The sequence below is a fragment of the Pseudozyma hubeiensis genome, assembly GCF_000403515.1.
Source record: "Pseudozyma hubeiensis SY62 DNA, scaffold: PHS22, whole genome shotgun sequence".
NCBI lineage: Eukaryota > Fungi > Basidiomycota > Ustilaginomycetes > Ustilaginales > Ustilaginaceae > Pseudozyma > Pseudozyma hubeiensis.
Genome location: NW_012133804.1, coordinates 475122 through 502883, shown reverse-complemented (window position 1 = coordinate 502883; position 27762 = coordinate 475122). Strand labels below are relative to the sequence as shown.

The 27762-nt window shown below is 54.3% G+C and overlaps 12 protein-coding genes across 12 annotated transcripts; 6 read left to right on the top strand and 6 right to left on the bottom strand.

Moving 5' to 3' along the window:
• Positions 1-967: 967 nt before the first annotated feature.
• Positions 968-4203, bottom strand: PHSY_002337 (hypothetical protein; the record flags this gene model as incomplete). Its single annotated transcript, XM_012332961.1, has 3 exons — positions 968-1399; positions 1736-3554; positions 4169-4203. 3 exons carry the CDS (start codon positions 4201-4203, stop codon positions 968-970), a joined length of 2286 nt encoding a protein of 761 aa, XP_012188351.1.
• Positions 4204-4255: 52 nt separating this feature from the next.
• PHSY_002336 (ABC multidrug transporter) lies at positions 4256-8824 on the top strand (the record flags this gene model as incomplete). The annotated part of the gene is made up of 1 exon (XM_012332960.1): positions 4256-8824. The coding sequence occupies one exon, from the start codon at positions 4256-4258 to the stop codon at positions 8822-8824; it is 4569 nt and encodes a 1522-aa protein (XP_012188350.1).
• Positions 8825-9866: 1042 nt separating this feature from the next.
• Positions 9867-10390, top strand: PHSY_002335 (hypothetical protein; the record flags this gene model as incomplete). Its single annotated transcript, XM_012332959.1, has 2 exons — positions 9867-10195; positions 10279-10390. 2 exons carry the CDS (start codon positions 9867-9869, stop codon positions 10388-10390), a joined length of 441 nt encoding a protein of 146 aa, XP_012188349.1.
• Positions 10391-10474: 84 nt separating this feature from the next.
• PHSY_002334 (hypothetical protein) lies at positions 10475-12578 on the bottom strand (the record flags this gene model as incomplete). The annotated part of the gene is made up of 6 exons (XM_012332958.1): positions 10475-10615; positions 10749-10868; positions 10970-11084; positions 11176-11788; positions 12066-12142; positions 12331-12578. The coding sequence occupies 6 exons, from the start codon at positions 12576-12578 to the stop codon at positions 10475-10477; spliced, it is 1314 nt and encodes a 437-aa protein (XP_012188348.1).
• Positions 12579-12732: 154 nt separating this feature from the next.
• Positions 12733-13617, top strand: PHSY_002333 (hypothetical protein; the record flags this gene model as incomplete). Its single annotated transcript, XM_012332957.1, has 1 exon — positions 12733-13617. The coding sequence occupies one exon, from the start codon at positions 12733-12735 to the stop codon at positions 13615-13617; it is 885 nt and encodes a 294-aa protein (XP_012188347.1).
• Positions 13618-14341: 724 nt separating this feature from the next.
• On the top strand, positions 14342-14605 carry PHSY_002332 (hypothetical protein; the record flags this gene model as incomplete). The annotated part of the gene is made up of 1 exon (XM_012332956.1): positions 14342-14605. The coding sequence occupies one exon, from the start codon at positions 14342-14344 to the stop codon at positions 14603-14605; it is 264 nt and encodes an 87-aa protein (XP_012188346.1).
• A 148-nt stretch (positions 14606-14753) lies between these two features.
• PHSY_002331 (chitin deacetylase) lies at positions 14754-16400 on the top strand (the record flags this gene model as incomplete). The annotated part of the gene is made up of 1 exon (XM_012332955.1): positions 14754-16400. One exon carries the CDS (start codon positions 14754-14756, stop codon positions 16398-16400), a length of 1647 nt encoding a protein of 548 aa, XP_012188345.1.
• Positions 16401-17020: 620 nt separating this feature from the next.
• Positions 17021-19063, top strand: PHSY_002330 (cytochrome P450 monooxygenase; the record flags this gene model as incomplete). The annotated part of the gene is made up of 2 exons (XM_012332954.1): positions 17021-17203; positions 17456-19063. The coding sequence occupies 2 exons, from the start codon at positions 17021-17023 to the stop codon at positions 19061-19063; spliced, it is 1791 nt and encodes a 596-aa protein (XP_012188344.1).
• Positions 19064-19161: 98 nt separating this feature from the next.
• On the bottom strand, positions 19162-21393 carry PHSY_002329 (C6 transcription factor; the record flags this gene model as incomplete). Its single annotated transcript, XM_012332953.1, has 1 exon — positions 19162-21393. One exon carries the CDS (start codon positions 21391-21393, stop codon positions 19162-19164), a length of 2232 nt encoding a protein of 743 aa, XP_012188343.1.
• A 410-nt stretch (positions 21394-21803) lies between these two features.
• On the bottom strand, positions 21804-22244 carry PHSY_002328 (hypothetical protein; the record flags this gene model as incomplete). The annotated part of the gene is made up of 1 exon (XM_012332952.1): positions 21804-22244. One exon carries the CDS (start codon positions 22242-22244, stop codon positions 21804-21806), a length of 441 nt encoding a protein of 146 aa, XP_012188342.1.
• Positions 22245-22949: 705 nt separating this feature from the next.
• Positions 22950-24869, bottom strand: PHSY_002327 (hypothetical protein; the record flags this gene model as incomplete). Its single annotated transcript, XM_012332951.1, has 1 exon — positions 22950-24869. The coding sequence occupies one exon, from the start codon at positions 24867-24869 to the stop codon at positions 22950-22952; it is 1920 nt and encodes a 639-aa protein (XP_012188341.1).
• Positions 24870-25700: 831 nt separating this feature from the next.
• Positions 25701-26930, bottom strand: PHSY_002326 (UDP-galactose transporter; the record flags this gene model as incomplete). The annotated part of the gene is made up of 1 exon (XM_012332950.1): positions 25701-26930. The coding sequence occupies one exon, from the start codon at positions 26928-26930 to the stop codon at positions 25701-25703; it is 1230 nt and encodes a 409-aa protein (XP_012188340.1).
• Positions 26931-27762: the final 832 nt, after the last annotated feature.

Genomic DNA, 27762 nt, shown 5'->3' with positions numbered 1-27762 from the left:
AAGTACTTTGACCCTACCTTGACCCAGTCCGCGGACCCTACTTTTGAACGCACATCCTGACCCATTTTTATAGTCAACTTGCGTAGGGTCACTTAATGACTCTTACTATACACACCTGTGACTATCTATTGACGCATAGAAAAGGGTATGTTTGGTCGCTAACCCTAGGCGGGAATCCCCTTGTAACCCTTAACCGTCCTGCCTTTTGAAGCAGACCGTCCTCCCGCTCACTACAAATTTCAACTTTTTTTGTAGCAGACTGTCCCTCAGTTTAATACAGACGTGTCTCAGGCTTGAATTTCTTTTTGTATTTCACACCGTGTCCGAGCAACCACCCCAATGACCACCGTGAATGGAAGCATGTGGCAAAAGTTGGAATGATCTCTCTCCGTCCATCAAGGGAGTCTTTGTAGTGTACGTCTCTCAGAGTTGACTATGAATGTCTGCGTTGTTGACTTTGGATGCCTTGGTCTTTTGTAGTGCATGTCTTCTGATTTGTAGTCTTGACTTTGACGCGCAATATTCCCAGGTAATTCCAATGAACTACAACGCGTCCCAGAAAATTTGTAGTGCACGTCTCTGGCAATACAAAATTATTTCTGAGCGCGCATCTCACTGCCCGCGCTGGCCGGTCAGACCCTCTGAAACTTACTTAACCTTCCCATGTGCAAATGTTGCACATCTTCGTGCATTTTTGATTCAAACGGACAGACAACTGCCGATTGCCTCAATTGTGTGCGACTAGCCGAAGTGACTGGCTTGATCTTGCGGTGTGACACTTATTGCTGAATGAAGATACAATGAGGAATAAAGCTCAGGGGCGAACAGTTGAGCTCTTCTAGGTGTGAGCGAGCAGAAGAGGGAAAGGTTGCAAAAATCCTTCGGAGACGAATGGGGGATCGCTCCGAAGAGACAAGCACGAGAGCAGAGAAGAATTGGGGCACCCTCTTGCTGAACCTTACGATAGCTAGTGCTTGACGTCTTCAACCTCGAACGTGCAAGCCACATTGTCGCTTTCTGGAGCATCGTCCCGCACAAAGATAGTGGCTCTGGCCGGCTCCCAGTGCGCACTTTTAACGGAAAACCTTGGATCCTTCTCGAACCTCTGTAGGACGTCAAGGAATTGTTGCATTGCTTTGCGTCCGTCACCTTGGACAACTTGACGGTAGGTGCCTTTGCCCATGTAGAAGATTTCGACGTCGCCACGATCATACAAGTCGTTGCTTTGGTTCATTGTGGCAGAGCGTGTTTCGTCGTTGCAGAAGACGAGGAAGGAAGGTCCGTTGTCAACACAATCGTTATAGTGTAGTCGTGAGGTAAGCGTCGATGGTTGGAATGTAAGGAAGTCCAAGCTCAACGTCGTCTTCTCAAAGCTCACCCCTATGCTTCCTTCAATACGCTGCCGATGTTATCAGGCCTCAGATGCATGACAAGAACCAGGCTCGCTTTGCAGACAGGAGCGCGCGCGCCTTTGTGCACACAGGGGAGCGTACCACACTCAATGCGCCCAGCACGCTTGGGCCATGCTTTGAAGACAAGTAAATTAGACGTCATTTGCATGTACGCTTGGATTAGTGCACCAGCATCTCAGATGTAGCTGCGCTATGCAGGCAATATTTCGACTTCGAGCTCGCTAGCAGTTGTAATGTCGACGAGATTGGTCTGCTATTGAACAGCTTAGGAAGAGATCATGACATGTCTATCCGCTGCGAGAGGGTGAGTTTGCGGCACGCACCGAGGGACTCGTTGCGGCTACCATCCCTGCCACTGCAACCGAGATGGCAGCTGCCATGGCAAAAACGATCTCTGGAAAGCCCCTCTTGAGGCCAAAACGGTAGAGATTGGCATTCAAGATGGGTCCAATCGTGCTCATGATATTTGCAAGCGACGAGAGCGTCGCAACAAGGTTTTCTGTACTGACTTGGTGGGGAAGCAAGATGGAAGCAAGGGATGTGATAGATGACACGTTTGCTCCAGCAAGCGCATACAGGGTCAGTCCGAGAAGATACGTCGGGTAGTTGAGCGCTCTGCCCGCGACGATGATCACAGCCCAAGCCAAGACATCGATGGACATGGAAATCACTGCGATCAGGCGATCTGCTGCGGCAGCGGCGCTTTTGAGACCAGGGCTGTTGTTGTTACCGATTCCCATGATAGCTCCTGTGCGGTATCGAAGGCGGATGGCATTTGCGATGCGAGGAAAGATGAGCACAAGGTAGACCCACTTGATCAGGCCAACGAGGCCCAACAGCCGACTAAGATCCTGAGCATGTAGGCTAAAGCGGGTCTGAATGTAAATGACCTGCAAGTTTGTGGTGAGAGCAATCTGATCGCAGAGCGTAGCAGCTAGGATGAGTTTTGTCAGACGCCAATCCCGTCGTTTTGGACCACCTTGTGTCTGGTTATCGTTTTTGATGGGCTGCAAGAGTTGAAGGGGCTGCGTTGCTCGAAGTAGGTGTGCCTTGAGGCTCCAAACTGTTGAACGAGTCCCATCGACAGTGTTGGTCGATTCAAAGCTTGCATCTTGACGAGCCGTGTTGTCTGGCATGTGAGACGGCAAGGACATGCAGGTCCACAAGAGAGCCGCTGTGGAGACGAGAGCTCCGAGCAAGATGGGGAGCTTGTCGGAGACATCATCGCGAGAGGTGTCGAGCGATAGAGTGTTGAGAAGCAAGGTGGAAGCGAGCATGCCGAGAAAGGTGCAGGACGACAAGCGGGCAAGCCAGGTGGAGCGCAGTGTTGCTGGAGCAGCGTCAAGGACGATCGACTGCGAGACAATGCCGATCAGTGTGTCAGGGCATCCAACCAGGCCGAAGAGCATCGACTCGAGTAGCAGCAAGCGAAGAGATGCCGTGGGGGATTGGATCCAGGCGTCGGCGCGTGCAAAACTATTGGGGACACTTGTGAGCACAAAAAGCTCTGCAGTAGGTGCGAGGACAGCAATGATCATGGTGAGGCGACGCCCAAGAAGTCGAAGCAGCCAGGGTGCTAAGCACAGCGCAGAAAGGCACGAGATGAAGCTGTTGATGCTGAGCATGTAGGAGAAGATCGTCGAGGTGCGATCTTGAACTTCGACTAGGCTGCAGTCGCGCTGACCGCTAGATCGACTCGATTGGACAGAATGCAGCAAGTAGTACTCTTGGCAGCTGAGCCCACGGATGAGATCCACGATGGAGCTGATGGCAACATAGTGGCCCAACGCGACCAGCAAGTTGGCTACAATTACAGCGACAAGGGCTTGTCTTGTCGAACAATCCAGCCATGTCTGCTGTGCGCTTGTGGTGGGGGCAGCATCGCTTGTCGATTCGGCACCAGCATCGCTGCTGTCCAGGGACGTCGGCTCCGCGTGATCTGGCTGATAGACTGTTGATAGCAAAGGCGTCGACTCGTGCGCAGTGGCCTGAGAATCATTGGATATGGTGAACAGCGACCCTGGTGCCGGACGGCGAAGCTCGCCCGTCAAGGAAAGGAAAGAAAGGAGATGTTGCGAAACCGACGTGCATGGATGGATGAGAATGCAGAACCGATTTTGCCGCCTCTGGCTTCGTGCAAAGCTGAGAAGTTGGGATACAGTGATACGATTTAATAAATCAATTTCGTTGATGCGAGCCGCCGCTCAGGCGGCAATGTTGCTTTCCATGCATGGAACTCACTCATCCGAGCTTGCGATTCCATCTTTCGAAAGAGAACAAGAGAAAATTAAATAAACCAGTAGTACGTTCTTTCTCGTGTGCACGATTCTACGTCCAGTGCGTCCTGGAGCTAACCATGGTGGACCCTGCGCCGACGGAACGCTGTCCAGCTGGATGACCTCGGTTCGAGACAGAATGCACCCTGATGCTTGCGCAGCAACCACTTCCTCGCTTATACTTTCGTTCAAAATATTTAATATAATATAGCGCCGCAAAGTTATCATTTTGCTTGTCTGCTTATCTTCAGCTCCATCGCACGGCTGAGGATTAGCCGTCGAAAGACTGACCGTGACCAGGCAGACTGATCTGGTCGGCTGAAGCGTATCCGACGCCGGCGGCAAGCAAGATATAAGCTATCGCGTATGATGCCTGCGTATACCCTAGGATGTTCGTTTCCTTCTCTTAGACTAGGTACGACCGTCGACCTGATCCTTTGTCCCTCCTTCACACTAGACCAAGCATATCATCAACCCTACCTTTCCGTGTCGATGTCTGACGTCTTTGGAAGCATGCGCCCTGTACGAGAGGCGCAACTCCTTTCCACGCTGCACCTTGGCTTCAGCATGCCTACATGCAATGATGGCGACTTTTCGCCTGTCTCAAACTGTCGCTTCTTCGACTTCACTCTACGATTCTCCAACGTCGTCTTTGTTATCCTTCCCTCCTGCATTGCCATCGTTCTCTTTGCAGCTCGACTCAACCGTCTTCGACGTAAGCCAGATATCAGAGGGGTTTCGCAACCTCATCGGCTTCCGTTGGTTCCTTTTTGCCGTCCTGACGCTGACCCCATCAGCCTCTTGGGCGCTTCCGTGTTCCTCATCAACGCTCTCCTCAACCTCGTTGTCTTCGTCATCATTGCGGTACCTTCGTCCAGCACTCTGCGCCATGCGCTCGATCAAACAACTGCTCTTCCTAGCTACATCCTGCTACTCCTCGCTTCTGGTCTTGCTGTGCCTCTTTCGGTCGCTGAGCGCAAAAAGACACGAGGAGGTTCCATGCTTTTGCCTCTCTGGCTTCTCGTTTCGCTTCTCTTCAATGCCTCCCGTATTCGAACCTTCAATGCAGTCCCTGCAATTCGCAGTTCACCCATCTTCACTATCGATCTTGTTTCTTTCAGCTGCTTAGGCATTCTGCTCACCCTCGAGAACGCCAGCGGTCTTCCCACTGCCGAGCACAAGCACGACTCCACTCACGAGTCTCGCGCCGGCTTCTTCTCTCGCCTGCTGTTCGTCTGGGTATTCCCTCTTCTCTGGTCCGGCTATCGTTCTCCGCTGCAGCTCGACAACTTGCAAGCCCTCAAGACAGAATTTTACGGACAGTCTCTTGCCCACGAGTTCGTCGCTGCCTGGACAGGTGTTTCCATTGAGCCGCAACGTCCTCACTCCATGTCACAGGATCACGACTTCGATGACATCAAGAACAGAATCAACACAAGCGCAGAGCACCCCAAAAGCGAAAGTTACCCCCTCGAGAAGCTGCCTTCGTCTTGGTGCGACGATGACAGAAATGGTCCCGGCCACGGTCACAAGATCTTCCCTCCGAGGGTTGTACAGCGAAGCTTGCTCAGCGCAACACTTCGTGCCTTTCCCCGATCTGCTTTGGCTCCTATGCCATGGAAGTTGCTGCTGACCGCATGTCAGCTCGCACAGCCCTTCTTGGTTTCGACCACGCTCGCCTTTGTCCAGTCTTACGCAGAGAGCGACGAGGCCCAAACTCACGACGCAGCACAACCAAAGGTCTACGGCTGGGGCTTGGTGGGCGCCTACGCCTTCATCTATCTCGGCATGGCCCTGTCAGAAGGTCAATTTTGGCATACCTCGTCGCAACTCATGGCGAAAGTGCGGGGTGCCTACGTGGAATCCATCTACCGCAAAGGTCTCGATCTCCACGCGCGGGTTGCCCAGACTAGTGGTGGTGGCAAAGCCGCCAATCTGATGAGCGTAGACACCGAACGCATCGTTGATGCCATCGATGTCATCCATGAAATCTGGAGTGGATGCATCACAATCGTTGTTGGCATGTATCTGCTGTACGCTCAGCTTGGTCTCGTCTTTCTGGCTTCCATTGTGTCTGTCGTGATTTGCTTCCTCTTGACCCCCCTTACTAGTCGAGGAATGGGCACGAAGCAAGGCAATTGGAGTGCAGCCACGGACGAACGAGTAGATCTCACCACTAGCATTATTTCGGACATTAAAGGGGCCAAGCTTTCGGCCTACGAAGATATTCTCCACGCAAAAGTCTGCAAAGCACGCGCCAAGGAGCTCTCGGCACGCAGCACGTTAATGAAGCAGATCACGGAAGTCATCACCTTCACCAACTCTGCCGACGAAATGATGGGATTTTTCACCTTTGTCACTCTCATTGTCGTCGACAGACTGTCTGGATCGAACCGATTCGATCTGAACACCGTCTTCACCACCTTGACCATCTTCCAACTCATTCGAAGCCCACTATTTCAGCTCGGACAGCAATACGCCTCTCTTCTGCAGGCGCGGTCCAGCATGGAACGTATCCAAGCCTTCCTCACCAGCGAGGTAAAACCCGATGTCCAGTCTGCCATAGGCGAAGACATGAATGCTGGCTCTGCTGCTGAAACTGGAAGCGATGGCCAAGCACTTCGTCATGCCGCCATTTTCAGAAACGCAAGCTTGGGCTGGGCCGAGGAAACTGTGCTCGCCAACGTCAACATTGAAATCCCTGCTGGCAAGCTGACCATGGTCTGCGGCCAGCTGGGTCAAGGAAAATCAACCTTGCTACTAGCCTTGCTCGGGGAATGCGATTTGCTAGCAGGGGAACAACAGCTGCCATTGCTGGCGACACGTGTTGCCTACGTCAGCCAAGACATATGGCTGCAGGAGAAATGTTCAATTCGCGACAATATTGTCTTTGCCACTGGCGATTACAATGAGGACCTTTATTCGCAAGCACTTCGAGCATGTGCCCTTACAGAAGACATCGAAGGACTGCCCAAAGGCGATGCAACACATGTTAATGCGCTGAGCGGCGGGCAGCGTCAAAGAGTTGCCGTAGCCCGTGCTGTGTATAGCGGTGCCGAAGCATATGTCCTCGACGACATCACTAGCGCTTTGGATGCCGAGACGGCCGCTCATATGTGGCGTGCTCTCATGGGACCTGCCGGTCTTTTGAGAGGCAAAACAATTGTGATGGCCACAAATGCTATCCATCTGCTTCATCATGCCCAGCTGGTCATTCGCATCGATGCAGGCAAAATTGCAGAGTCGGGCAATTATGAAAACCTCTCGCTGAAAGGCAAAGACGCGATGTCTCGCCACAGCCTGGAGGAGTCACAACGGGTTCTCGCCCCCGAGGACAAGAGTGCCTTGCAGCCGGGCTCGGATGACGATCACGAAGACATCCTCACCGGGTCCGTTGGTCTCAAAACGTATGAGATGTGGCTGAATGCCGCTGGCCGCAGCAAAGTCTTTGTTTTCCTCATCCTTTGCGCCCTCACAACCGGCACCCTCCTAGGCACACCGTACTACCTACAAGCCTGGGCTAAAGCCCAGCAAGAACATCGCTTCCGCCACTGGGTTGCTTGGACAGCAGGCTATCTCCTCCTGCCGCCTGCAGTCGCAGCTTTCCTTGCCACAGGAATCTGGATCTTCTGTGTCAACTGTGCCGAATCGGCGGGAAATCGCCTCCATGATGCCCAACTCAAGGCCGTCTTGTCGGCACCCATCTCGTTTTTTACCCAGTGGACCACAGGGCAGATCACCAACCGTTTCTCTCAAGATATTTTCCATATTGACCAGACGTTTGTCTTTGCGATCATCAACACAGTCGGTGTACTCATGATGTTGTTCGGTTCCCTCGTCACCATGATCGTCGCGACGCCGTACCTTGTCGTCTTGGTGATAGTGCTATGTGTCGCTTCCTGGGCCATACAACGCCTCTACCTCCCCGCTAGTCGTCAGCTGCGCAGGCTGGAGATGGCAACCAAAAGCCCGCTGTACTCCGCCTTCGCCGAGACGTCTGTGCCGGCAGGCTTAGCAACAGCGCGCGCACTCCAGCGCGACAGAGCCTTGTTAGAGCGCAACACGGCGTTGCTCAATGCCTCTCAGAGGCCCTACTACCATCTTTTCACCGTCCGCAGATGGCTTCAGGTTTGGCTTCTTCTTCTCACCACGATCACGAACATCGCCTTGGTTCTCCTGGCGGTCGTGTTACGCCATTCATTGCACGCAGGAGTGCTCGGCGTTGCACTGGTACAGGCAACCTCATTGGGCGCTTCGCTGAATCAGTTCATCGTCAGCCTTACCGAAGTCGAAATTGCCGGCGTCGCCCTCGAACGTGTCCGCGAATTCTGCCTTGTCGAGCCTGAAGAACGCTCTGCTATTGTCGAGAAGCCGCCTAACGATCATCAGGAGGACGAATTGACGATCGAGGGAAAGATAAGCTTCGATAAAGTCTCGGTCTCCTACGGCGCAAATCTCAAGCCCGCCCTGCACGAGCTCAGTTTTGAGCTATCGGCGGGGAAGCGACTAGGTATCGTTGGCCGGAGCGGGTCCGGAAAGAGCACTGTGCTTATGGCGCTATTCAGGATGATCTCGATGCGAGCCGGCACGATCATGCTCGATGGAGTTGACATTTCGCAAATATCCGTGAAGACACTCCGGTCTGCCATGACCATCATTCCGCAGACGCCTCTTCTGCTTGCCGCCAGCATCCGCGAAAACCTGGATCCAGACCTGACGTGCTCGGACGACGAAATTTGGTCGGCGCTCCACGCCTGTCACCTGACCGAGTTTGTAAAGAAACAGCCAGATCAGCTCGAACAGCTCCTGCTGACAGGAGACACTTATATCAGTACGGGTCAGAGGCAGCTTCTAGCGTTGGCACGAGCGTTACTGCGGAAGAAAGAGATCCTTGTTCTCGACGAAGCCACAAGCGCAATGGATGTCGAAACGGAAAAGACGGTACAAGCTGTGCTGGCAACAAAATTTGCCAATTGCACTGTGATTGCGGTCGCTCATCGAATCGCCACCGTCATCGCATTCGATCAAATCATCTGTATGGCCAACGGTCGAAATGTCGAGTCAGGAGCCCCGCAAGAGCTACTCCGAGCCCGAGGCGAGTTCTGGGCTCTGGCTGCCGAGCAGAAGTGCGTGTAGGAAACGCCGCAACCCAACTCGAAGAGATAGCGTGTCAGATCGGAATCAACAGCGAGGGACACAATGGCAGTAACGTACGACAAGCTGCCCCGGTCAGTCGAAAGGCGATGTTGCCACAAGGGATCCAAAACTACATCGTGTCATCGAGTCATTACATAGAACATGATCGACCCGACGTCTACCCGCTCTAGCTTTTAATAGCAGACAATACTGCTTGGAAACCTTCTTACTCTGCAAGAGCTCTGCAATGTCTTGGAGCCGCTTCCCGCTCCTTGTGGGACCTATTTGACACAGGATTTGTTTGGCTCTGATAGCCAGAAAGTAGAGCGACACGTCTTTCCAAAGTGGCACGATGTGTCGTGAGAAAGGGCCAGTGGTGCTGACGATCAGACCTTCTATGTGTGAGCAAACACTGTCACATATATACAAGAGCGCTGCGAGATCGTCATTCGACGCCGTCGCCGGCAAGAATGCCGTTGCACACGCAACAATCGTTGAACTAGAACCTGACGACAGACTGAAAGCGAGCAGTCCCAACGTCATGCCTGCAACACTACGCCAAAGTCCAGCGCGCTCTCGCCGCTTGCATTATCGGTGGGATTCCAAAATGAGGTCACAAATGTACTTGTAGGCCAACGATGATCCGTTGGCAGGTCAAGCGTGTAAAATGTGGGTGATAGCTCCGCGACGACGTCGATTGCGTTCCACCACAAAGTCCCAGGTAACCACAAAGTCCCAGGTAACCAGCTGTAGGTTTGTCGAGCAGGAACATGCACACCTTCCCTCCTGACATCCACAACTACTCCAAAGCTTTCGAATCCACGCTTGTGTTGAATATCGCTCCAGCGTACAGACGTCACAAATCGTAAGACCTGGAGACCTGATCAGCCCGCCCACACATCGTCAGCCTTATTTCGAAGTCCGCTGTAAGTACTGTACACCAGTACTATTGTCAGCTTTTTAGAGCTTGTTGCGGCAAGAAACTCGTCGACAGATACATCAGTACTGACAACTCCCCTAAACTTATCCAGGTTATCTACCGATGTTCTGGTTCAGGATCCTTTCGCTGCTAGCTGGCGCTGTCGTCATCGCCGTCCTAGCAGCAACGCATGACACCAATTCGAACGATCTTCGAGCGCAGGAAGAGAAGGCACACGTGTCATGCCAGAAGGGTTGGGCACAGAACTTCGACTTCGAAGAGTTTGAGCGACTCGGCGGCATCAACGACGATGTGTTTGCTCGATACATGGCCGGAAACTCTTCTCACACGAGTGGCGCAAACATGTGGGTGTTGTCGCAAATGGGCCTTCTGACGAATCTTACTGCAAAGGGACCGGATCCCTCCTCGATCGAGATTTACCGTGACGAACGGTCAGACTGTTTGAACGATCAGGATCTCGACGGTGCTGCTCTCCCCTCTGCAGCCTGCAGGCCAGGGAGCTGAATTGTCTTAGGTACGATGCGAGGAGTCGCACATGTGACCTTGGGCCAAGACGCAGTGCAAGAGCTGAGCTCGAGGACAAAGCACAAGAGAACGACGGCAAAGGCAACGAGGTGTCTGGCTGAATCTGAAGTGTCCTCGATTGCTCGTAGCACTTTGCACGTCCACGTCACATTCTCCAGTCAGCACACTCCCGCTTGTCAAAGCGTTCAGGTGTATCTGAAAGTCGCCATGCTGCCGAAACCACTCTGTTCTTCTTGTGTTTTGTATTGGCTCGCATCTTTGTCTGTCGTAAACTTGTCCGCAAACTGCCTGAAATCAACTGGCTGGCGACGCAAAGCCGTCGTGAGCTGGAGCGAGGAATGTGCAGCGTAACGTCCAGCGTAACGAAGGGTTTGCAGCTCGGGCACAGTGGCATACGATTACTGTTGCGCTTTGGCAGGGATGCCCGGCAACACCAAGGTGCTTGTGCGGCTCACATACCGGCTTCAGTTCTTTTCCGAGAAGGGTTGACCGATCCCGTACAGTTTCGATATTGTCGCTGCCAGCATCCGGAAACGGTCTAAATGCACGAAGTCGACCATCCGCGTCAGCCTCGTCACTCTACGAAACGTACAGAATCACATCAAACGCCACAACTAGCTATCATGATAGATGCAGCAGAAGTAGGCATCGATTATGTTGGACCTGCGACTGGAGCTGACCATTTCGCGCAAGGTCTGTTCCGTGCATTCTTCCGGGCCGTATCTTCTATCGGTCAATTTATCAATACGATAGCGGCCGTCGCCAAAACGCTTGAGGAATCCGAGTCTGAACCGCCTGCGCGGCGTCAAAATATACGGCGTCCTGCGAAAGAACTCCTAAGACGAGTCACATGAGCTCAGTGGTATTCAGTGATCTCAGCACCCACTGTTTCACATGTTTCTCACGGCAAGCGCTCAATATGCTTGTCTCTAGCAGCAGGAGAGCCAGCTCATCATACGCTTTGACGTAGTGTGTCCTCGCCGGATAACCCGTACCCGGTTCCATCTCGAACAGTAAAGTCCAGCACGAAACGTTGCAGATGAGACCAGAGCAGCAGCGCCGACACTGTTTCCGCTCGATGAAAGTTTTGAGATCGAGGTCGTCTTCCTTCCTACTCTCGCAACAGACATTCGCTTGCAAAGCTGCTGTCGCCTGATCGTATCTCGATACCGCAGTTGAGTCCTCGATCACGACATCATATTCATCTCTCCGCTCTAATTGAACTTCGAGCATACAATATACAGTAGCGCTGTACAGAAGTTTAGTGAGCAGACCGGCGTCTTGGCTCCACCTGAAAGTGGGACAGCGACGACTTCCCGTCGGTTTCCTGCTTTCATCAGCTCTATCGTGCTTCTTGAACTCTTCCCATCCTTGGTGGGTCGACTGAGCGGCTGCGCAAACGGCAAGTTCCGCACAGCTCGAGCCGGTTTCATTGCTGACGGTAATGTCCAGCCAATGCTTTCCTGCGTCAACGTGGAGGAGCGCATTGTTTCGATTACCTGCAAAGAGTCAACAAGCCCACAGTGGGTTGGAGAGGCTCACGTCTTCGTCCCCACACTCGATAGCAGGACAGGATTTTTGCCAAAATGATGCAGAACGATAAGGCTAGAGTGTCATCACAGCTCGGTCGTGGGATTCACTTTCCATGCTCCAAGCAGCATCGGGCAGCGAAGCGCTGCTACCTGGTGTGCAGTTCATGTGCGAAGGAAAGGCTTCGTCGCTACAGTACTCGATCACTAAACTTGATTGTCATCTCAGCTCTCATTCGGACCCCACCGACTACGACAAGGTAGGACGCCAAATCATCTCGTGGGCTTCTTTCTCGCCGAACGATACTTCGATGTGGTGCTGCTCTGGAGACGCATCAAAATCCCGCGCTGACCAGGTCCGGTATAAGCAAGAGACCGTTTGGTTGCATGATTGTAAGTTTTCGAGTCTCCCAGGCTTCAGAAGCTCTTCGAACAGCTTAGGCATCTTGCCTCACACCGATGCCTTGACAAGCCCGAACGTCGCGCTCTGATGTGCAAGACTTGAAACCCACCGATGCATGTGAACAGGGGCATCGCCAAGCTCGAATACGGCTATCATCGCGATGCCGACCATCACACGCCCTACAATGGCGGTCACTCGATGCACCTTCTTTGGCGAGCAGACATGGCACACCAGGGCACATCGACCGGCCAACCCAAGTGGCGGTGGTACTGCATCTGTGAGCTCAGACTCGAAGCTCTGGCGGAGCTCGTTCACATTTGCACGGGCTCGACGGTGCTGTTTGGTCGTCGCAGCCATAAAGTCCCGAAGCTTGGGCTCAAATCCCTATCGTTCAACATCACAGAGCTCTCTTGACAGATACTTTTCCTGCCTTCAAAGTCTTTGACCTCAAATCTGCCTCCGTTTCCACCACTTGCACACTCTCACTTCCACTCTCAAACATTCTCCCTCCATGTTCTTCTGGCGATTTTTACCTCTGGCTGCTGTGCTGGCATCTTTCATCTTTTGCGATGTCTCCTCGTCGGCCATTGTGCGTCGGCAAAGCGGCTGTGCAAAGTGTCCCTCTGGCGAGCTAGCAGTGACCCGCACCTATCACGGCAACGGCGATTGCTCGATCACCTGTGAAACTCTCTGGAAGCAATTTCAGTCGGTCACGGCTACTTGTGCGGCCACCGCCACGTTGGTTCACACTCTTGCTTCATTGATTGAAGCTGCTATCAGGGCGCTAGTGCAGGACGCCGCAGGTGTCGAAGGAGGATGGCAGCACAATCGATACAAGCGCTCCATTCACGACTTGGACTTGAAGGAATTTCTGCGTCTTGGGGGCGTCAACGACGACCTCTTCGCCCAGTACCTTGCTGGCAATTTAACCTACACGAGCGGTGCGAACATGTGGGTCTTAGCTCAGATGGGATTACTTGGACAACCAACCATAACAACTTCGGAGCAGACGACTGTCCAGATCTACCATGGCAATGCAGTTGTGGTCACGGCCAAGCAGAAACACAATCGTGGTGGCATGCAGCGGAGGAGCGAAGAAGGTGACTCAGTTTGGCTCAACGTCTGGCGCAACGACGTCGAGGGAGGGCAAGCCACAGCTCCATGGTTCGACAACGCCATGGAATTTGCCCTGGCTACCGATATCGGAAACTACTACACCACTGGAGTTCACGATCATGTATCAAACATCTGTGACTGCATCTATACCGAGACAGGCAGACACAATTTGGCCACGGGCCTCGAATTTTCAGCCTATCGAAAGGGTGGAAAACCGAGTCACTGGAACTGTCCGGGCTGCACATTGCGTTCTCACGACGAGCTCGGTGCTCAGAACTGACCGCAGCAGCCACACAACGCGTATCAGGCAGGCAGTCGATACTTGTTCACGGTCAGGTTGGTTAGGGCTCCAACGCAAGTGCCACTCCAATAACGCGCGATGCTGTGCCAGTAAGTCGACCGTCTCTTTCGTCTTCATGGCCTGATTAAATGTACTTCGTTCGTCGATGCTCTCGTGTCGATTGAAGCCTATGTCAAAGTTTACATTCCGGCGCTTCAGACCGGAAGCAGTGAAAGAAGAGAATGTTGTCAGAAGTCTTCAAAGTTCCGCTTCGATTTGACCTGCAAGCAGGGAATGGACCCTGTAGAGACCCAACGATGTTGGAACAGCAGCTTCTTCAATGTGACAGCCAATACGTTGTGGAAGAGATCTGGTCTTTTGCATTGCGCCTCTTGGCGCCACTTACACTGATCTGTCAGGAAAACACAGCCCTCGACTACTCAAGCAAGATGCCAGATCGCTCTTTTCGCCGGAGCTTGCCATCTGTCTGTTGATGCTCAGACCCTTGCCGACTCTTGCATGCGAGGTGTACGAGCACAGTCTAGTCGATCCCGCAAATCCGGGGTTTGGATGCAGAGAAAGCTCTGCGACAGAAGCGGCCGAGCCTGCGCAAAAGGACAGCTGCGTCGAATTTCCTGTTCGGCACGTTTCCCGCTGCTTGTTTTCTTTTTCCAATCTTGGGCGTCTGGACAGCCAACAGGTCACACGTGCAGCTTTTTGTGCGATGCTGCTCGTGCCGGTGTACGGCAGAAGGTGCTCGCTTCGCGCAGCAAGCTGTGCAGGAATAATGATGCCGGCGATTTCACAAACAGACTTGCCGCCGGCTCGCAGAAGCGAGCTCATTGTTCCATGCCATCGTCGGGATCCCACTGCTTGCCGGAACAAAGCCAGAGATGACGAGCCTATCAAGGTAAGTCAGACCAAGAAGCAACGCATTCGCACAAGTCCACCCGAGACAGCTCTTTCGCTGCCGTTTGCTCGTCCCTGAGTTTGAGTGAAGTGGTCGGACCGTTCTTTCGGGTCAAATTCCACATCGATACCTTGTTTGGCCAGCGGAGCCAATGTGGATACAGATGCGCAACATCCTTATAAGTTGAGACACCTTGACCACCTTTCTGCGATCCTCGCTCGTCATTATGCTCGTACACCTGCGTCATACAGACACAATGAAGATTGTCACCGTCCTACTCACCGTACTCTTTGCTTTCATAGGCCAAGAAGAGGTCAGCGCCCATGTCGGGCGCGGAACGCCAGTCCATCACAATCACAAGGCGCGAATCGGCACAACGACGGACCAGACCCGTCCTCTCAACGTTCTTCGCCGCTCTCTTCACCGCGACAATGCAGAACGAGATGATTACCTGCACGAGTCGATCCACAACAACGTCAGAAGAGCAGCCGCCAAAGACGGTGTTGTGCTGCCTGCGTTCGTCAAGCGTCAAGCCACTTCGCACGGTACCACCGAACAGTCGGGGGCACAGCTCAACGATCCAGCTGCAGAGTGCACGCCTTACGGTTTGCCCGTTATCAGTGAAATTGCGAGCCAGTTTCCTCCAGTGTGGCAACTGGCCGACATTCTCCCGGGCGACACAGAGGCGATGCAATTGCTGCAGACCATCAATGCGTCCAACCTCATCCCCTCTGGCATTGGCGTTCGCGGCACCCAGCCAGGCTCCTTGAGCGGTGCCAATCTGGATGGCAACTATAACTTGGCCCAAGACCCGGATTGTTGGTGGACAGACGCTGGCTGCACCTCCCCTAAGCATCCAGGCCTCTTGCCCGACATCACCACGTGCAACGAGCCCTACACGTACGGATATACCTTCGATGACGGCCCCAACTGCACGCACAACGCCCTGTACGACATGTGGGCTGCAAACCATCAGAAAGCATCACTCATGTACATCGGTTCCAATGTGATGGATTGGCCCTTGGAGGCACAACGGGGCATCGTGGACGGTCACCACATATGTGCGCACACGTGGTCCCACCGCTACATGACAGCTCTCACTACCAGCCAGGCTTTCGCAGAGCTGTGGTATACGATCAAGATCATCAAATACGTCATGGGTGTCACAGTCACTTGCTGGCGTCCTCCTTACGGCGATGTCGACGACCGCATTCGCGCAATCGCTCAGGGTCTTGGCCTTCGAACCATGATGTGGGATACAGACACCAACGACTGGAACATTGCTCCATACGGAACCATTCCCACCGCCTCGATGCGTCAGACATACTCGAGCATCATCTCGATGGCTACGGCGCCAGCAGCAGCCACGGGTGGGATCATCGTTTTGGAGCACGAGTTGGAGCAGTCTGCGATGAACATGAGCGTCGAGCAATACCCTGCGGTCAAGGCCGCTTGGAAGCACGTTGTGCCTCTGACTGCCTGTCTCAACATCACCCAACCGTACCCGGAAGATATCGTCTATCCTGACTTTGCTGAATACGTCAACGGCAATGTCGAAGCCTCCGGTCTACCTAGCGGATCTTTGGGCATCAGTTCGACTGCCGAGGTCACTGCTCAGGGTACTCTCAGCGGGATGGGTAGCACTTTCCCTACGGCAAGCGACGGCTCTGGCAACAGCAAATCCACTTTGGCGCAGACTGCCCAGCCCACCGGCAGTGCTATACGTTCCAGCGGTGGTAGCTCCCCGACAGGTTCTAGTCCGCAGCAAAGCCACCAGTCCAGTGGCGCATCGTCGATCTCGCCAGCCGCCATTCTGCCTGTCGTGCTCGCAGCAGGCGGCACTCTGATGGGCGCTGCGCTTGCTTTTGCCTAGCGATCGTCTTCCTTCCCCCATCCCTGATCGCTGCCATGTGATCGCACTTCTCTTAGACGATGAAACGAACTTTGGCTGATGAAGTGCTACGATTTCGAATGCCGTAAGCCAGCACAGAATGATCGTGGTGTACCGTCAAAGCATTTCTTCTGCGATGAGGTGAAGGACGTGCCAAGCTTTTGGGTCTGAGTCTCTTTGACTTTAAACATCGGCTGGGTATGAGAAGCAATCAAACTGTGAAGACCAGCGGAGCCGAGACCTTTGTGGAATTTCGAACGGGCCTTGGACACCTCGCTAGGAGAGTGTTATCTCTCATGCACGCTCGCTCTTGGTAGGAAAATCGACATGACAGAGCGGACTTGATCCGCGGTCCGAAGGCTCGGCTGTCTTCTTGGGTTCCTCGCCTGACTATCCCGAACAGATTGCACGGGAACGCCTTTGTGCTCGAAGTCTAAACGTCGGCTCGGCTCGGCAAGCCGACGTATGCATGTGTTCCTCTGAACAACAGGTTTAGGCTGTTCTTTCAGAAAGTCTTCCCCACGGGGAAACGAGCTGCGTCATGTGATTCTTGCGACTGCCTCTTTCATCTCTGCTACGAGCTTGGTCCGAGCGCTGCGCACATGGGGCGATCGTGGTGGGGTGCGACCTTCTTCAGAGGTCTTCGTGTTCGCTTCCCTGGCAACATCCCACGGGAACACGAGCCATACAACAGATGGACTTCATCGCGTCAGTGCGCTGTGGGGCCGTGGGAAACGTGTAAATGCATCCAGAGGCACACCCTCGAGCTGACCATCGGCAATCAGGTATAAAAGGCCTTTCAAATGTCAGCTTTGTCGTGACCCGGGCTGAACGTTCCCGCACCGCGCAGCTTGAGCAGCAGCTTCGGACCACAGAACGTCGTCCCTTGTCCGATCATCATCGGAAACTCGCGACTCGACATGCCATCCGTATCATCCCATCCTGCATCACAAATTGCTGTCCATTCGTTCGAACAGCACCGAGTGCTATGCCTCGGCATTCTCTCTGTCATATCTCACCACCTGATTTTCCGACAGGTCGAGCTTTGGCCCTTGCAGCTTCTCGCCCTGGCATTGGTCCTCTTCAGTCTCGATGTCTCTCTTCGGCACTCGCTCAATGACACGTCCATCTTTCCGCAAGCTGTAAAGCTCGCTTGCGCTGATCTGACAGTATGGACGTCTGGCGTCCTGGTCAGTATCGGAATCTACCGTCTCTTCCTTCATCGACTTCGTCACTTTCCTGGGCCGAAGTCGTGGGCTTTGTCCAAGTTTGCACTCATGTCCACCGACGCCAAAGGTCTTCGTCCAAGAGCCCTCGAAGAGGCCCACAAGAGGTACGGCGACATCGTCAGGACGGGTCCTCGTGAGATATCGATCAACGCGCCATCTGCCATTGTCCCTGTCATGGGCTCCAGAAGTTCCTTCTGGCGGGGCCCTTGGTACGCTGCAACCGCTGGCGCTCGCAGTCCACACATTCCTCGCAATCTGCACTCAACCATCATCGAAGCGGATCACTTTGCACGTCGCAAGGTCTGGGATGCTGCTTTCTCAGCCAAAGCGCTCAAAGGCTACGAGACCATCCTGATCGACAACATGCAGAACATGGTCGACCAGCTCGAGAAGCGCTCCCAGCGGAAGGAAACAGTCAACATCGACGACTACTGTTCGTTCTACTCGTTCGACGTCATGTCTCAGGCAGGATTTGCCGGTGACTTTGGCCTGCTCAAGCAAGGTCAGCTGACACCAATGATCCAAGCTTTGGAAGATTTCATGTCATTCGTGCAGCTGGCTGGCAACCTGCCCTACCTCGTCGAGATCTTGGGCCTCCTTCCGAACCCGATTGCCGAATTCGATAAGTACATGAACAAGATCGTCATGGAGCGCAAGGCTCGCAAAGAGGCGGTGCCGGACATCATGGAGCATCTGCTTCACGGAATCGAGACGGACAAGGGCAGCAGTGGCAAGCGTCAGGACGCAGAAGCAACTGCAGATGCGCGCTTGATGATCGTAGCCGGCAGCGATACATCCTCCACCACTATGGGTGTTGCCTTGTTCTTCCTGATGGAGAACCCCATGATTCTGAGGGACCTCCGACAGGAACTCCTCGAAGTGTTTGGAGATGATCCTGCGCTGTTGACGGATTTCGCACAACTGGACGAGCGGACCTGCCCGCTCCTCAACGCCATCATCAACGAGTCCCTCCGAATCATTCCGCCTGTGCCGACCGGCTTGCAACGCGAGAGCCCATCGGACGCCATCGTCGACGTGAATGGCCGCAAAGTCGTGATTCCGGCCAACACAATCGTGACGCTCCCGATCTGGTCACTTCATCGAGACCCTCGCAACTTTTCTCCTGAGCCGCTGCGATTCCGGCCTGGACGCTGGTTGGAGCCAGAAAAGGAGGAACGATTCAACAAGGCGGCTTTTACGCCCTTCTCTTTTGGAAAGACCTCGTGTATCGGAAAGGTTTTGGCCTACATGGAGGTGCGTCTCGTGATTGCCAATCTCGTTCGTCGTTTCGACTTTGAGCCGGCAGACCACTACGACGCTAAAAAGTTCCAGGATGGACTGGTGGATGCATTCGTGACTAAGCGCAACTACAAGCTCCCCGTGCATGTCAAAGTTCGGAGCCACGTCGGATCCTAGGTTCAGCCTAGATTCAGTCTAGAGGATTGGTTGCTGCGCGACCCCTAAATGCAAATGGATCATTTACAGCATCGTTGCGAATGTAATGCCTTCCGGTATCATTCTGTTGGATCTGTGTTCGGCGCCAAGGTTGCATCAAGGGTCAGATCCGAGGGAGTGAGACTGGATACAAGCCACGACCACCAATCGTACATGTCCTCTCCTACCTCTGGGTGGCGTGTGTGTCCCGCCTGCGGGGCAAGATCGAGCGCAGGCTGATGGATGGGATTCGACGTTGCCGCAGGTGACGCTGTTTCGGCAGCGGCGCGTGCTGATTCATGCAGCAACGCACCTTTCCTAAGGTTGTCGATAACGCTGCCGGACGAGGTGCTGAGCGTACTCGAGATCGTGCTTTGCCCCGCTGCCGTTGAATCGTGACAGCCGAGTCTGAGCTTGACACGGCCTCGAATGAGATTGACGATCCCGATCTCCTGTCTGATGCAGCGATTCGGATCTACACCTTGCTGGCGCTGATGGTCTTTTGCGTACTCGAGGAATTCATCGAGCATAGGCGAAAGGCTCTGCACTGTGGCTGGATCCGGTTCAGAGAGGAGGCATATGCCAAGCGCCGAAGTGGCATGAAAGTAGAAGAAGCGTCCGCCGACAAAGCTGTCCCTGGCGAGGTGGTCGGGCCATTGCAAATTCTCGCGCAGTTCTGCTCGTGCGCGATGGTCGCTGATCGCGGCTTGCATAGCGGCTTGACGTGACCTCTCGAACCCCGAAACAGCCCTGCCTCGACGCAGATAGGGCAGATGCAGCGAAACGAGGAGATAACTGACACTGATGTGAAGCAGGAAGCGATGCAGTGCGATGTTGCGGAACGAGCCATCATCGTGACCAGCTGAGCGCGGTCTCAAAACGTCATTGATGCCATAAGGCACGGGCAGGGAATGCTGGAAAGCCTGGAGCTCGCTATCAAGATCAAGGACGGCAGCGTACGTCATGTCGCGTTCGTCGGAAAAGAAGAGACCGAGCATCTTGCTGACGATGCGACACAGGTCATGTCGGATGTGCAACATAAGCGAGAGGTCGAAACGCATAGGCTCGACGTGTTTCGAGAGCAAGCGTGCGGGAGGTGCAGTGTCGCAGAAGGAGTCGTGAATTGAGGGTGCTTGACCTACGATGAGGCTGAGGAAGCAATCCTCGAAGACAAGATGCATCCAGACAGTGCGACGCATGATCGCGATTCTGCTTTCTTCTACATCGGGCTGAGGGGTAGGGCCCAGACGATGCAAGCCCAAGATCTGAGCTTCTCGAATGGCGGATCCCAAAGAAAGCCAGCTGTCCTTGGCCTGGCGCTGAAGGACGAGGAATCGAGCGGAGATGATGTGGGAGAGGACGATAAAAAGATCGTGGCTTTGGATGGAGGCGGCGAGCACATGGCACTTGCGACACTGATAGTTATACAGGGCTGCCTGCGATGCGCCGTGAGCTTCGCTTCCTAGTGAAAGAGGCAGGGACAGTGAAGTGAGAGCCAGAATGGCAAAGAGGAGCGTAATGATGGAAAGATGATCTGGCGCATCCTGATCGTATGCAGTTTCCTGGTCGCCCCAAATGACATCGGTGGCCGAGTTGAATGCTTCGCGAAACCACATCTCGTCAAAGGGGAACATGAGGGGATTGATATCGCGGAAAAAGACGCCAAGGAGCACAGCCGTCTCATCTTGCGACGGTAGCGCGGAAGCCAGGTTGTGAATCTCGTCTTGCTGAAGGATGCCTTGGCGGACGAGCCTTTGGTAATGAGCAGAGGGTGGATAGCTTTGAGCGGAGGACGAGAATTCGAGCACTTCGGATCCAATCTGAGCTCTGAAGGGGAGGGAAGCGGCCGTGGTGACGGCAGGATTGCTCTTGCATCGTGGTGTCGAGGATCTGCTGCGTCTGGCATTGGAGGTGGGATAGGATGACAATGCTGAGTTGGTGCTGGATACGAAGCTGGTGAAAGTGGTCGGATCATTGACGAGATAGGAGGATGGACCCGACTCGGACTGACTAGGTCGAGAGGCGGTATCCTCGATCGCTGGGCGGCTGGCCTGAAGAAGGCGAGACAGAATGGTCTCTAGCTGTTTGGTACGCTCGTGTGCATCCGGACCGTTTTCGCCGAATGGAACGCAGGAGGAAGCGACGCCACGCTCGACACATTTGCCGCAGGGAGTCTCGCGATCGCACTTGTGCTTGCGACGATGGCATTCTGTGCAGCTATATCTCAGACGTTGACGCCTCTTTCGTTTCCCAAGAAGCTCGAGGGCTTCCGAGTGAATAGAATCAAGGTCGTTGGGCTGCCAAGACTGCATTTGTGGCGAACGATCGTTGTTAGAGTCACGCTCCGGATGGGCAGGTGATGTGTGAGCCGCCATCTTTGTCGCGAGGGTCGAGCATCTCGACAGTGCAGCTGTTTGATGGTGAAAGAGAGCGATGGCGTCAAGAGTGCGAGCCAAGTGGAATGTTTGAAAGGCAAGAGGTTGGACCCTTGCGGCGACTACCTCCGTATCGGGGAAATCTCAAAACTCAGATGCAAGGAAGCTGGGCTCAAAATTGGATGCCTGCTGCTCAGCTTTGGTTTCGTGATAGCTCCTCGTCTTCTCTTGGAGGGTCTCATCACAAGCAATGAAAGGGCACGCCATGTCGCTGTTCCAGATGTGTTATGTCGGAGCACTCTATACTGTACATCAAGCACCGCTGCTTTCCGTAGTGTTCTGAGCAATCATAGGTGGCGCTCCAAGATCCAGTCGGTCTGAACGCAGCTTCCTATGGTGAAATCGTGCTCTCCCACCTTGTCGAAATGATGCCTTTCCAGGTAGAACTTTTGAGCTTTGAGATTCTCCTCCCATACACCCAACCATATTGCCTTGTATCCTTGATCGATGGAGTATTCAAGCGCTTTGGCCATGAGTTTGGATCCAACGCCGCGACTGTGCGCTTTCGAGTCGGTATATATACGCTGCAGCTCGATCGTGTGTGGTGGTTTGATCTGCAGACATGGTTCTTCCGACGCTCGATTGAGCTGCACGAATCCGAGCAGCTTATGGGTCTGGTTGTCACGCGCTGTGTAGAAAAGGAAGGTCTGGGTATCTGTAATCTCGCTCTCGATGCGGTCTGTGCTGTAGGATGTCTTCAGGTAGTCTTGCATGTCTTCGGCTGGCATGGAGTGCGAGAACGATTCAAAGAATACGCTGCCGCCAAGCGCTGCGATCTCGGCGGCGTCCGATGGGCGTGCTGTGCTGATGGTGAAGCTGAGGGGCTCGACTGTTGCAAGTCAAATGCAGAACGAATCACGATCGGTTTTCGCTGTAAGGATCATGCATCACCGTACTGAGGAACGAGACATACGCACCTGTCATGATTCCGATCCGCAGGCTGCCCTGCGAGGAAACTGGTGGTGACGATGCTAAAGAAGGATTTGAAGCTGGCTGTGACGTCGTACTGTTATACGATCGCGCTGTTAGCGTCCGCCACCACCAAGCCGAGAGGGATGCCGCTCTGAAGCTATCGGAGTTATCGGAAAATGCATCGGCGAAATCTCTCGCTTCCAAAGCCACGTGGTATCAAGTCCGCATGACATATCTTCTCGAACAATAAGTGCACAGCAAGTCGACTTCTCCGACTCAGTGTCATATGTCTCATAGCTGATTGCGTTGGAAAGGCTAGGGATGCTCGAACTTGCCCGACCCTCACGATGGAACCACATCTGAGCCATTCGTATCACTTCCCTGGACCGATTTCCAGGTTACCAAGCAGAAGATCGACTTCGTCTCTTATACGGACGAGGCCAGCACACATTTCAGGCAGCACCATCCAAAGTTAGATACGTTAACCATTACATCGTTGCTGTATTTGCCGCGAGCGAAGATCATAGCTCGGTAGTGGGTGACTCGAAGCGCATAGCAAAGGGGAACCTGGTGCCAAGCCAAGCGCGTACGTATCTCGTCCAGATCCAGGGATCCTCGTCATGGTGTGGGTCCGAGGGCGGACCGTGCTGCTTGAACGAGACCGCGGATGACGAGGATAACTCCAGATACGTGAGGTCGAGTGCGGTGGCTGAGCGATTCGCCATGGTAGGCGTGATGTGAGGCTCTATCAAAATCACCGAGTGTGCATAGCGAGCCAACAGAGCCGTCACGACGTCCAGGCGCTTGGCTTCTTTCCCAGCCGAGAAAGGCTTGATGGAGAAGTCAGAGTCCTTGAACGTCGACGTCAGCGGCAAAGTGGTAAGAGACGGCATGACTAGATCCGGTGGTGGCAAGAAGGCGGATAGACCTTGCTTCCCAGACTGCCCTACAAGATGCAGCAGCATGCAGTCTCCACACGCCGTTTTCTGTTGGACTATGTGCCCGAAGAGTTCCGATACGCTCGGCCTGACTTTGCTGGAAGTCGACTGAAGCAGCGGCGCAACGCAATCCGAATGAACCTGACATAGTGCTGAACCCTGTTCCTCGTCTGATACGCGGGGTCTGTACATTGCGCTACCGTCCATGGAGCTCTGCATAGATTGGTGCGAACGACGGACGTAGAGACCGGCGCGTTCCAAGTTCTTGGCCACGGTCGATTCGTCGTTGGTAGTTCGCACTGGGGTGTATACGGGTGGAAAAGTGGGTTTGCTGAGATCCTTGAGCCCTAGATCGTGGAGCAAGGCCGAGGCTTCCTGAGCCGAGTAGACGCCATCGCCGTCGATGTCATGTTTCGCCACGAGGAACGACCAGAGGAGAGCCTCGCGGAACCTTTCGATCGTGTAGTGGGCGTGCAACGAGGCCAGATCGACGGTTGGCTGGATCGAGCTGAGCTCTTTGGGCCAGATTTGCTGAAGCTCCAAGAGCACAGGCTTCGAAATGGACAGAGGAAGATCGACAAGCTTCCTACGACTGCGTGCGCCGAATCTGTGATCGAGAAGGGTGTTGGCACGAAAGATTGGAACGTCGTCGGTCCCAGCGACGGGAGCGGACGCCATGTCGCCTACCTGTGACGCATCGGCGCTGATGCGAAAGGTGAGACCGTACAAAGGGTTCCAAAAGTCGGCAGAAGAGACAGGCTCGGCAAAGATGTGATGCGATGCTGTGACGAGGCGGACGTCGGAGAGCTGCGGTGCCTGCGCAGCAAGCAGCATGGAGGTGGACGCCGCTGCCGATGCACCGACGATGGAGGCGCTCGAGCAAGCGTCGCTGGACAGATCGCTGCCCTCGGAGCATGCGACTTGACGGTGATGAAGTAGTGAGGGAGGTCGATAGACTGGATCTGATGGTGCAAGCCAGCAGGGACGTTGGCCAGAGTACATGGCTCTTCGATCGTCTTGGTAGGCGTTGGTGCATGCGCCACTTTCGGCAGCAGCAGCTGCTGCTGCGGCGCCAACGTCAGCATCGGGTGTGAGCAGTGTGACGGTACCAAAGCCAGACTGCATGTGCTGCTGAGCTGATCTCCAAGAATATCTGAGCAGGTCCGATGATGCATCGTCGCCGTGCGGGCGCAAGCTGGAGTTGCTCCAGACCCATATCAGATCGAGCTTGTCCTGCCGTGACCATGCTCGAGGCGGGTGCTTGCAAATGGTGCCTGCTCTGAACCACTGCGCCCAGCACTCGTCACGACGTAGGTCCTCCTGAGCCGCATCTGACGCTAATGCCGCGCTGTCATTGATGGGCTGCGACGAGACGTCGCGTCTGTAGAATGCATTTGTGAGCAAGACCAGAGCGATGAAGCCAGGAAGGCCCAACAGCACCAATCTCGTCCGGAGAATGCGTGCGCCCCTAGAGGGGGCTGGGAGGGAGCTGGCAGAAGACATGGCTCCACCTCGATCCGCAATGCTGGCTTTTGCTGGTCTGCCAAGAGGATGGTGGTCGTAATGGGACGTGAGGATGTGGTGGTGAACTGCGCCAACACGATCAGGAGAGACCCAGCTGCACATCTTGGCTCCCGAGACCTAGGGTCCGGCAAAAACTCGGAAGCATGCCAGAGTCGGGTCCGCGGAAGTTGTGAGTCGAGGAGGAAATGCCAAGAATCGTTAGCCGCCACACCGGCCGGTCTTGCTGTACGATACCGTGCCAGCCTGCTTGGCGAGTTGCACCCGGCGCGGGTGGCACAGAGCGGCGAGTGAGCCCAAACACCGAGCTTGCATATGGTCGAGGTCGATTCATTACCGCAAATTTGAGAATTTCACCGTGCTCTCCGGAATAGAGTCCGCGTGGCTTGCCCGACCGGCATCGAGGCGGAAAAGATTCCAGGCAAGAAGGCGAGGCATCGTGCCTTGTGGAGGCTATCCAGAGATTCGAGCGGAAAGACAAGAAAAGATAATGATAATATTTACAGTATTAAATTGAGAATAAAAATTATCGCGTCCAGTCGACGCTGAGCGTGTCTGCTCTCACTTCTCTCACGTGCAGCAACACGGTTCAGCACAGCAACGCCTTCACTCATCCTCGGTCTCATGACTGCATCGCGCTCAGTCACGGTCGATACAGTCCATGGCTGGTGGCAGAAAGTGTAGAAATTCTTTAGAGCTATGCAAAAATGAAGATTGGAACGGTATGCGGATGATAGACAGGACACGATTCTATGCAAGAGGTTCAACGCCGAGACGCTTTCAGTGCGAGACGAGCGGCACGTCGGACAAGATTTACGGGTTGTTCGCCGCACCCAGACGAACGTAGGTGTAGGTGCTGATAATCACTAGAGAGCTGCCCAAGACCTGCATCATCGATGGCGGGTGCAACGTCAGCATGCTCTCGACGGCGATGGTGGTGATGATGGCCACACTCGTAGCGAATCCTTTTGCGATGGCGTCTGCGTATCGAAGGGTTGCAGACACCACGTAGCCGGATGCGCCTCGTAGCAGCACAGTCATCCAGGCTGTCGTCGAAAAGTGATCCAATGGCGCCCACTCGCCGTTCTTGATGGCTTCCATCGTCACAGCCAGGCCAGAAGTGACCAGCGCAAAAGAGGCGAGCTGAGCGTTGCGTACTGAGAGCGCCACCGACATGCTCGATTTCAGCTTCGTCTCGATGTACACACCGGCGAAGCTACCGCAGATACAAGCCATCACCACCAGTAGAGCTCCGATGAAAAGCTGGGCATCCGCGTATTCGCCAGCAAGCATCACGGCATCCGCCATCAGCCACGAGCTCGAAGATGCCGGTGCGTCGGAATGACGGTGAGAGAAGGGCGAGTCCGCAGCTGGCTCGCTGCTTCCCAGCAGCGCCGCTGCCTCGGCAACATCTTGCATCGTCATCGGCTTCTGGGTCAAGAAGACGACGCCTCCCAGCAAAATAGGAAGGCACATCCACTGACGAATCGAGAGCGTTTTGCCAAACACGCACACGCTGATGATGGCCGCTGTCACCAGCTTGAGCTGCGAAAGGCCCTGGTATGCCACCGAGCTGAGATGCGAGTTTGCGCCGAGCTGAAGCATGTTCTGAGCCACGTAGACGAGAGCAGGTACGCTCATCGTCCATGCCGATGGGCAGAAGATGTCGTCCCAAGCTTGGCGTACCTTGTTCATCATCGGCATTGATACCTGCGATCGTGAGGCCGGGTAGGGCGAGTCTGATTGATCATCGCCAGTGTCGCTGTGGTCTTGCTCGTCCGACTTTTCTGAAAACAGTGGCAGCGAAGCACCGTCTCTGCTGGGACTGCTGACATGCTCCTTGTGCGACACGACCGCCGTCACGAAGCCGACGATGAGCTTGAACAGTTCCGATAGGAAGACCGAGGTGGCGATCGAATACCTTTCCCCTGCGGCGACGCTCCGTGATCGCTGCGAGACGATGCTGGTGGCTGTGGTGAACAAGACGAGCACTGTCAAGCTCGTCCATTTTCGAATCGCGTGATCCGTCGGTATGATCGGCATGCTGATAGAGGGCGATGTGCGTCTTTGCGCCTTCGAGTGACGTGTGTTGCAATTCGATCGACTGTGACGTGAAAAGGTGGTGTCAAGTGTGTCTTTGAGAACTGACGTCGCTGTCTGATCACGATGAGGTCGGTACGGTTTTGTCTGTTGGTGTCTAGACAGCAACCGACGAGGCCGACCTGTCGTTGAGGATTTGTTGTTGTCTTGACATCCGTACCCCTGACCACGCGGTAGAACTACCAAGCCAAGCGAAGAAGGCCTTGAAGACAAGCGGAATCTTTGGTGCAGCGATTGTGACGGTTGCTGTTCCGTTCCGGCGAGCAGGTCCCGTGCCGGGCGCCTCGACATTGCTGAAACAACAAGATGCAGAGTTGTCACAAACGCAGACGCAGTCGTGCGTGCCTGAGCAGGAAAGTGCCTCGAAGATGCTGAGGAAGAAGGCTCCGAGTTGGCGATGCACACCAGATGCGGGGAGTCAGTAGCAGGAAAGTCGGAGGGAATGTGAGACAAGAGCGCCACGTTGTAAAAGTCGGAGAGGTGGTCGGAGGCGAGAATACGGAGCTGTATTCCTCGGTGGGCTTGGCAACGAAGTTGCTCCTCCGAGGCTTGGCACGGGTTCACAAGAGCACGTTACACACGGAAGAGGAGATGAGGCAGAGATGCACGTCGCCAGCTCTGACGGCTTATCCTTTTTACCCATTCGTACTGGTACACTCCATAGCCGAGGATCACAACAATGACCCCGCCAATGTCGACACCTGTTGAGCTGTCGTTCGATGCTGCGCCATTGTGTGCTGCATGACCATCTCAGACCAAAGAAAGAATCAGCGCG